Source organism: Cupressus sempervirens, chromosome 3 (assembly GCF_028749045.1).
Source record: "Cupressus sempervirens isolate cs-2001-9-10 chromosome 3, ASM2874904v1, whole genome shotgun sequence".
Classification (NCBI taxonomy): domain Eukaryota; kingdom Viridiplantae; phylum Streptophyta; class Pinopsida; order Cupressales; family Cupressaceae; genus Cupressus; species Cupressus sempervirens.
Window position 1 is genome coordinate 410,132,488 of NC_143120.1, and position 10,401 is coordinate 410,142,888.

Here is a 10,401-nt window from a genome sequence, read left to right on the forward strand (position 1 = left end):
TACACCTGTTTTGTTGGATATATCAAGTATAAGGATGGGAAGTTATTGAACTAAGTGTTTCTTGTATTTTAGAAGATCAATAAAATTACTATTGTAAATAATTTTTATCAAAGAATTTGATAAGTTGTGATTATTCATTTCAATGCAATAAAGATGGTTCTTTAATGAAACTTGAATATTTTTTAAAGATTTTTTCATGAAATATAATCTTAAAATTTAAGTTAAATAATTCAAATTACTTTAACAACATTGAAATAAATTAACTTAATATATAAATTAAAAATTAAATTTTTTTAATTAATAATTAACTATGATAGTCATTCATTAAACTTGTACTCAAGATCAGTAAATAAAAGTGTTTTTTTTTTAAGTTAGACACAAGTTTACTAAATAAAAGTTAGTATTTTAGTTATAATGAAGGTTACTAAATAAAAGTTCAAGTTTTTAGTTTTAGTTAAATACAACGTATAGTAAATAAATTTTTTTATATACATGAACTATTTCATCAAAAAATTAATTTAATAGGTAGAGTGATATAAAAATATATATAGCATATTCAATAATTATGGTTAGTTATTGAAATAAATTGGATAAAATCTAATAAAATAGATAAGATCAAAATGATAGTTCTAACATTTAGTAAACTAAACTCTACACTTACAATATGTGTGTGTGCATGCGTGCTCGTGCGCTTATATAGAACCCTAACCTTTTTAATCTAATTAGAAATTAAATCATTCTAGCATTCTTTATTACAAAAAAATGTTATTAGAGAGAGGAGGGACTATAAGAGAGAGTATTTAGGGAGAGAGAGAGAGAGAGAGAGAGAGAGAGAGAGAGAGAGAGAGAGAGAGAGAGAGAGAGAGAGAGAAAGAGATGTTATGTTGTAGGAGGGAGGAGAGAGATGAATAAAATAATTAGAGCATAGAATATGAAGATATTGTGATGGAGAAAGGAAGTGGGGAGGAAACAAATAGAGAGATATTAGGTAAAATAATATGGTAATTAAGGTGAATATATCATGGGAGGAGAGGGAGACAGAGAGAAGGGGGAGATGAGGTGGAGAGAGAAAGAAAAGAGAATGAAAATGTAATAGAGATTTAGGAGTACATTAATTAGGGATTATAATAGACAAAAGAGATGATGATGATGATGTGTGTGTGTGTGTGTGTGTGTGTGTGTGTGTGTGTGTGTGTGTGTGTGAGAGAGAGAGAGAGAGCGGGGGGGGTTTAACAAATGAGGTATAAAGAGAGGGAGAGATATAAGACAGACCTTCAAAAGGATATATATTAGAGATTAGAATAGATAGAGATTTTAATGAGTAAAAAGAGACAAGGAGAAACATAAGAAAAAGGTAGATATTAACCATGGGGAATTGAAAGTGAGTCACAATGAGAAAAATGTAGGAGATAGAGAAAGATGGTAATTAGGAGATAGAATCAAAGTAGATGTTTTTTGGAGAAAGAGAGAGAGAGAGATGGTAATTATATGATATATATCCAAAAGGAGAAAAGCTAGGGATGAAAATACATAAAGTTGTTAGTGAGTATAGAGAGAGGGGTACATACATAAGACATAGATAGTAATTATGGGGAGTCAATAGTGAGTAGAAATGTGATAGCTAGAGAAAGAGTAGAAATGTGATAAGTAGAGAAAGATGTAGTAAGTAGGAAATGGAATAAAAAGGAGAGAGAGAGAGAGAGAGAGAAATGTGATAGCTAGAGAAAGAGTAGAAATGTGATAGCTAGAGAAAGATGTAGTAAGTAGGAAATGGAATAAAAAGGACACACACACACACACACACACACACACACACACACACAGAGATGGTAATTATGAGATATAGATTCAGAAGGAGAACAACTAGGAATGAACATAGATAGAGATGTTAGTGAATGAAGAGAAAGGGTGACACCTATAAGATGTAGATGGATAATAATTATGGGGAATCAAGAGTGACAATGGGAATGGGAGAAACTTGGTAGTTAGAGAAAGACACTAAGTAGGAAATGAGAGAGAATGTGTGTGTGTGTGTGTGTGTGTGTGTGTGTGTGTGTGTGTGTGTGTTCGAGAGAGAGAGAGAGAGAGAGATGTAGTAGGAGGGAGGTGAGAGATGAATAAAAATATTTAGGGCATAGAATATCAACATATGGTGATGGAGAAAAGAAGAGAGGAGGAAACAAATAGAGAGATATTAGGTAGAATAATATGGTAATTAAGGTGAATATATCATGGGAGGAGAGGGAGACTGGGAGTAGGGAGAGATAAGGTAGAGAGATAAAGAAAACATGATGAAAAGGAAATAGATATTTAGCAATACGTTTATTAAGAATTATAATAGACAACAAAGTTTTTCTTTTTTCTTTTGTGTGTGTGTGTGTGTGTGTGTGTGTGTGTGTGTGTGTGTGTGTGTGAGAGAGAGAGAGAGAGAGAGAGAGTAGTAATAGGGATTTTATGTTGTAGGAAGGAGGTAGGAGATGAATAAAATAATATCAAGATATGGTGACAGAGAAAGGAAGAGGGAAGAAAACAAATAGAGAGATATTAAAATAATATGGTAATTAAGGTGAATATATCATGGGAGAAGAGGGAGATAGAGAGAAGGGAGAGATGACATAGAGAGTTAAATAAAAGATGAAAAGGAAATAGAGATTTAGGATTAAATTAATTAGGGACTATAATACACACACACACACACACAGTGGTTGTGGGTTGATAGACATGAGGTTGAACAAAACTAATGAAGATATCGATGGGATTGGTTGAAAAAAAAGTAATGAAGATATTGCCATCACATGGCAACAATTTGAGCAACAAGCTACAAGAGAACTTGCTTGTCTTCATTGTAGACACGTGGCATGAAATGGGTGTGTAGGATGGGGGCTTACATGTGTTGCAATTGACTTAGACTTGCAAGACTATGGTGGAATGAAATGACAACTTGGTAGGGTCATATAAGACAAATAGACAAAATTCATTATTATATACTTTTTTTAAAATCACTCAATTCTATGAGTTATACTTACCCAGTCACAAATCAAAAATTAATAATTAATAATTAATTTAACAATCAAACTACTTTTTTAAATTTAGAACTTCAATCATTTAAAGATAAAAATTAATCATTTCTAAAGATAAAAATTAATTATTATGTACATAATTTTTTTTTTAAATTGGTATAACATTTTTTAAATAAATTTATTTAAAATAATTGTACTTTAAAACCTATATTTTTCAGGATTGTTTTATTTATATGTAGCCAAATGAATCAATTATATCTCTACATACATCCTAAGCTCCTAGCAATCACATCTTATTCTCACTTTTTAAGCTTGGCATGCTCTCAAAACACATCAAATTTTTAACATCTATTTTTTCCATATATCTTTAACTACTACAAAATTTGTACAACTAATCTAATATTTAAGTAAATGTAATCTAGCAATTGTGTGTTATTGGTATTAATAAAATTACAAAAAGATATGAATCTTTAATTAAAACAATCTGATGAACAATTACTGAAAGCCTATATTTACCTATGTACATATGATCTTGTACATATGATCTCACATTTGTATATTTTTAATATCAATGAGATTACAAAATTTTTATAATTACAATTTTTTTCCTCACCTTGAGACCTATAAGTTATTTTATAATAAATTTTTAATTAACGGATAAACTTTTTATTTACACAATCCAATAAATATGAAACATAATCCTACTCTTTCGTTATAGATTTGAAAAACTATAATGTTTTTTTTTTAATTGTTTACTTCATTTTAGTTAAATATATTTGAATAAGCTTAAGGCGATTTTATTATACAAGAGTTATTTACTTTCAAACGTGGCCCAAATAATTCACACCAAACTTAGATTAGCGTTGAAAAGTAATTGAAAAGCTTTTTCTAACAAAACTTGAAAGAAATGAATGAAACACGGACATTTCTCTTACACTAATCACGGTACCAATCATACTCAGGGAACGCATACAATAAACTTTTATTCAGCAAACACAAATGACCCCATGAAAATAATTAAGAAAACATAGGGAGGACTTCCAAACTAACGCTTCAGCAGATGCCCTTTGTTTTCTCCACAGAGTTTTGAGGATGGCGAGCATGGCGTCCCTTTCTTCGCCTGTGATGATGGCTACTATCATCCTTCAAATGTGTCACCACCTCCTCTTTTGTCTTCTCCTTCTTCTCCTTCTTCACATCTTCTTCACTGATGGCCAAGTCTTCAACTGCCTGAAGTAGTATCTTTGGAGGAAGGTCCTCCAATTCCTTCAAAACTCTGTTAACATCTGCAGCCAGGCGCTCCGCCAGCGTTCTGCTGAAGTCCTCTCTCACCACAACACGCAGAAGAGTGACGTGCTGAGCATCTGGAGCCATTGTATATGCTGGAACTATCCACCCATATTTTCTCAGATGATCAGATATTTCATACTCATCGTGCTCACTGTTGTCCTTGAGCGAGAAAGCCACCACAGGCACACCCATGTCTTTGGATAGTATTTTGAATTTCCCTGTTCTTTCCATACATTCTGCCAGGGTCCTGGCGTTTGATCGGCAGTTCTCCATTATCTTCTTGTATCCCTGTAATTTTGAAATTTGTATTACATTCAAGTTGGCTTGAAAGGGAGAGAAACATACAAAATGCTAGAACTGATTTTCATATAAAAATATTTTTTTATAATGAAAGCAACAAAAGAGTGCCGATCTATGGATCAGACAAAACTAACTCATTAACAACACATTAGTCTCAGCTAGTACAATCACAGTAAAGAAGAGCAACTTTATTCTTGCCTCTGTGAAAAGCATAGTACTAACTATAGTACAGAGTAGAGTATTTTAAGTCAGCAGCGTCTAAAAACTGAAAATTAACATAATTGCTACTCTTAAATAGAAGTGTTAAATAGACAAAATTTAAAGAACCTCTTTTTCAAACTAATTGTAAGTGATGTTTAACTACTGCCCTGTGAACTTTTAATAAATGTATGATTCATTGCTGATAATTTGAGTTTTTCCTTAGACATTAGTTGGAGGTCTTTTAGGGATCAAACCTCGAATCCCAGGCGAATAAGTTGATAGTACTGCGCAATGATCTGGCTGGCACCTGCCAATTTGTAGAAGCAATTTAGTCAGCAGTTCAAACATTTTTATTTTTCTAGTTTGATAGAGAACATAATCTTCATCAGAATAATAAAAGATAAAAAAAAATCATATAATCGAACTTTAAAACAGCATACAAATTATCTTTTGAACACTAAAAATTTAGATAACGGAAAGAAATTTAAAAATATGCAACAAATTGACTTAAAAAGTGCTCACTGTTTGCCAAAATAATTTGATAATAATTTGAATTTTTCTTGATCATACTGATTAAATAAAAGACAGAGTAGATAAAAGAGTGAGATTTATAGAAACGTTGCTTATAATATGGTGTTAACAAGATGTCAAACAAAAATAGTTGTCATTATTCATATGTCCATTTTTTATTCTTGTCTAGAAGTAAAAGAATGATAGTTGTACATCCTACAACGGAATTCAGAAAATAGACAGTCCATATCCGACTTGTGCGAAAAAAATCAGATATATGAAAACAAATAAATATATTTTAGTTACCTTTAGAAAAGTTGAGAGTGAAAGTGGGTTGATCAACGCCCAAATAGTTGATGTGGAAGATAAGTTCGTCAGGGAGATCTTGTTTGCTTCGCCAAACAACCCATCCCACACCAGCATATACAAGCCCATATTTGTGGCCACTTACATTTATGCTTCTTACCAAAGGTAAGCGGAAGTCCCACTGTAATTCTGGATATAAAAATGGTGCAATAAAACCCCCACTTGCTGCATCTACATGTATAGGAGTGTCCCATCTGCACCCACATAAACACCACAGAAAAACTTTCTATATCAAACTATATCTCACTCAATCAATATTTTTATTTTATTCTCTAAACAAACCAAATCCTTGCAGATGCCACTCCCTCCCTTTTTTTCAAGAAGTTCAATGCAGTCTATTAATATAAATTGAATTGTCAATGTTCCACAGGATTGTTAGGTTTATAGTGATCGGAATTTATGATATTTGTGCAATAGAGTGACATCATTCTCAAACTAAAGACGACAGAGGAAGAAAAGTAAGCATTTTCGATAATTTTTTTTAATATTTAGATATAATTTGCACATTTCAAATTTTTTAAACTGTAAATCATTTTTTAAAATTTTAAGTTTAATAGATATTTTTATTTATTAATTTTTTAAATTATATTATATAATATTAAAATATATAATTTTATCAATTTTAATGTGTAATTTATTACTAATTATCAAATTAGACTATTCATTTATATGATCAAATTAAAACAAAAGATTATTTATATTGTTATATTTTTCATACACTTTTTATTATTATCCATCTAGAATTATCTTGTAATTATCTAAGACCTTTTTCATTGATGTAGTCACCATCTATCTTTCTATTCTACCTTTCTATTAGAACAATTACTCACATTTCAAATTACATTCTAGAATTTTATTCAATACATTTTTGGTGAAGTTAATATAAGAATCTAATTAAGATGGGCTTCTATTTATATATTAGACACAAAAATTTTAATACCATAAATAAACTCAAATACTTAAATAAATCACTATTACCATTATCCTAATGCACAATACATAATACCAAAAAAAATCATTACAAATGAATATAATTCATTCTCTTAAAACTCAATACAAAATCTAAATCCCAAATTAAACAAATAATTTTTTTCCTCGTAAAATTAATCATGTCTCTAATATCGATATACATCCGCCCAAGTTATTAATAAAAGTCTTGTCTTTAATTACGTCGACTTCAAGGTTCCCTAAAAGTCCACGACTCCAGACTACCTCCTTATCTAGTCTTACGAAAAAACATCCAAAATGAATTCAAAATTGCGCCGACGCGTACGAATCGAGAAAGTATAAATAAACAATGCTAGCAAATCTAGGAATCATTGAATATATTACTTATTTCAGGTGTTCGTAAAGACAAGATTATGAACGTGGACTCCACTTGAAAGATCGGGTGTTCCTAGAAGGGAGGACTAACAGTTCGAAAGTGACAATTGGATCTATTGTTTAGTGTTTTAACTTTTTATTGTATGTATTGATCCTAAGTTTTAATTTACTATTTTTCAATCAAATCTAATTTTTTGTGTGGATTATTATTTTTTATTTTCAAATATGATTTGAATTCTAGTTTTAATCTTAAATATTAATCATTTTAAGATATAACTAGTATTTAATAATATGGATTTTTTAAAAATTGATCTTCAAACTCAGACCTCCCACATGAGAGGCTCGCAAATTACTGTTGTTTTGTAAGCTTTTGCCTTTAATATGGATTAAAATTAAATATCATATAACTTTAAATAATTTTAAATTTAAAAGTAGGCAAGAGCTTATGATTAATAAAAAGTTAAAAGTTTTTTAAAAAATAATTTGGATTTCACTTTATTTTACAACAAACATGATTTCAAAATATAATTATTATTATTTACTAGTGTGAGCAAAAGTTAAAATATGATATAAAATTCTATGCTAATATTTTTCATAATCAAATCATTAAATTAACATTTATTAATATCTTTGTATGTTAATTCACATTAAACATATTTTCATCAAATAAATGTGTTCAACTTTAAGTTTTATATTACAACTCTATAATAAATCTCCAAAGTGCTCTTAAATAATATCTCTCAAATTTTTGTATATAAATATTTTTTTAAATAATTTCATATAAAAATAAAATTATAACAAATAAAATGATAATATTACACGGTTAAAATTAATGACTACATAAATCTATTTCCAAAATTAAATTCAAACTCAATTTCAAATAAGAAAGGAGTTTGATAACTTTTGAACTCTAAGCTCTCTTTTTCTCTTTTTCTCTAACTTAACTATTTATAACTATTATTTATTAAGTCAAAAAGATAGTTGTAAAGTGTATTTCATACATGTCTTTTATTGTAAAAAAATTGCACAATTATTCTCATAATTATACATTAATATCCTAATAATAATTATTAAAAACAATTAAAATATAAAAACTAACCTAATAAAATATCTTTGTTCCACCTACTAGATATAACAAGATGAAAGGCAAATCGAGGGTAACTGAAAACCTTTTGTGGGACCCCTTCTCTAATCAACTTATAAGCTTTATTTTTTTTTTTTTTATAGGGTTTATTAATTAGCTCAATTTAATTGATTTCTCGTTTCCTTCTAGACTTTCGAGGAAGTTGGAACTTAATAAACAAGCCACCGTGTATTTACAAGTAAACTTGACGTTGATGTTTTAGTTATACGCGGCGGACCGAAGTTTAAAATTACATGGCCAGATTACCATATTTATATATACATTTACAGAAGATCCCTGAAATTAAGTTTCCATCAACATCGTGTCAGTGCGGTATGGTCATTGGTCACTATTAACTATGAAGATATTTTGTGCAAGTGTCAAAAATTTGTAGTTACGTAGTCTACAGTAAAAAAATTGTTAACCTATTACGTAGTCTACAGTCCCCATTAACTGGGGGCGCTCGACGTTAAATTTGAACAAAAATTGCCGTGTACAGCACGCTGCTTTAAACCGTAAGTTAACTGCAGTTACCTATTACAGAAATCCAAAACTTTGAAGCACTAAAAATCTGAAGGAATGACATTTTAAAAACTTCATTGAAGTCAGATCAGGAAACAGATTCTCACCCGGTTTTGCTGTTTTTCTCCATCAGAAGATAATTGAGGCGCTCCACATCTTCAAACTCCCCGTTATATGTTGATCCAAGAATAGCACAAACACAAATGGTGTTCTCATCCACCAGCTCCACAGCCTTTTCAGGATCCATCACATAATAATCCTCCCTCAGCTTAACTTCCTTGAGCTCCACTTCAAAATACCTTGCAAATTTCTCCCAACAAACCTACAAAACAGATCCAGGCATTAAATATGATAATAGATCATGAAAAATGAAATTAATGGAGAAAGATCTTGAACTGATCCTGGACTGCAAAGGTCACGATTACGCTTAATTTAAGGGCTGATCTTTATATCTGTTTATTTATTTTACCTGGACATTGGATCCAGTAACAATATTAGGCTTATCAAAAGGTTTGCCCTGCTCCTTGCGTTTGTTCTGCCATTTCCGCTTAAATGCAAGGCCTGCAAGCATAATTGCCTCTGAGGAGCCCACTGTTGCGACTCCAACTGCCTGTTCTTCCTCTCCCAACGGAGCATTAAACAGTGAAGCAATCATATTTACACACCGATTCTGTCACATTTTCACAAATATGCGATTATTAAACCCTAAATAAAGGAATTAATAAACCCTTAAACAAGTCTTCAAAATAAATGTTCAGATCATGATAATGTTAAATATTTCCGGAAAAATATCTTCAGATTTCAACTCAATGTCTGGAAATTCACTCGTAATTTTGAAAAATAACTAGTTGCTAGATACTATGAAAGGTCACTGGTTCGAAACCACAAACCTGCAACTCTGTAGTAATTGGATACTCGTCCATATCAACATAATTCTTGTTAACGGAAGCCATAATGAGCTTATCACACTCAGGTTCCATCCAGGTAGTGACAAACGAGGCCAGATTTAGCCTTGGATTTCCATCCAACATCAGCTCATCGTTGATGATCTGGTATGCTGCATCTTTAGGAATTGATTTTTCAGGCAAACGGTACCTACAACAGAAGGGGGAAATTTTGTGTTAAGAAAAATTCTCATTCCCCATTCATTACACAGGATCTTAGGCAGTTTCATTATTTGTATGCCAATCTATCTGGTGTAAAAACCATTTCAAAACAAAAATGACACATTCCGAAACTCCAGATTTGTAAAAACCCTAAATATAACTAGCATTCTCCAACACATGAATAAGTGAAGAAAATGTATAGATCGACATACCTTGGCATGGCCGTCTGTGTGTAACGTGAAGCAAACATTGAGGAATTTAATGCCTCATCGGATTCATGTACTAACGCAGATAGCACCATTTTTGCAATGTCCAGGGGGTTCAATGAACAAAGGTTCGAGTTTACTATAGATATATAGTAGGAATGGCAAGACTGAAGAGGAGAAGAACAGTTGGGAGACCTATTTACCAATGCAAATTTGCATCTAACCGACTTTACGCAATTTGTTCGGAAGGAATTCCAGCCTAAGAAAGGTATTGTTCACCCTTGGATTGACGATGGCGTGTCGTTTCGAGAGCAAAAGTTGGGACATCAAATAAAGTATAAACAAAAATCTGACACGTCTTAGTTGGCCTTTTATTGATTGGGCCACTCAATCGTCTCACATCATCTCCACTAACACCATGACATCCGACATAA

General features: G+C 31.2%; 1 protein-coding gene across 1 annotated transcript; it reads right to left on the reverse strand.

Moving 5' to 3' along the window:
* Positions 1-3,928: 3,928 nt before the first annotated feature.
* Positions 3,929-10,136, reverse strand: LOC149566748 (glutamate decarboxylase-like). The gene is made up of 7 exons (XM_089820085.1): positions 9,974-10,136; positions 9,546-9,750; positions 9,125-9,325; positions 8,763-8,977; positions 5,628-5,881; positions 5,066-5,118; positions 3,929-4,598 (listed from the first exon to the last, which is right to left on the reverse strand). Exons 1-7 carry the CDS (start codon positions 10,060-10,062, stop codon positions 4,074-4,076), a joined length of 1,542 nt encoding a protein of 513 aa, XP_089676211.1. The 5' UTR covers positions 10,063-10,136; the 3' UTR covers positions 3,929-4,073.
* Positions 10,137-10,401: the final 265 nt, after the last annotated feature.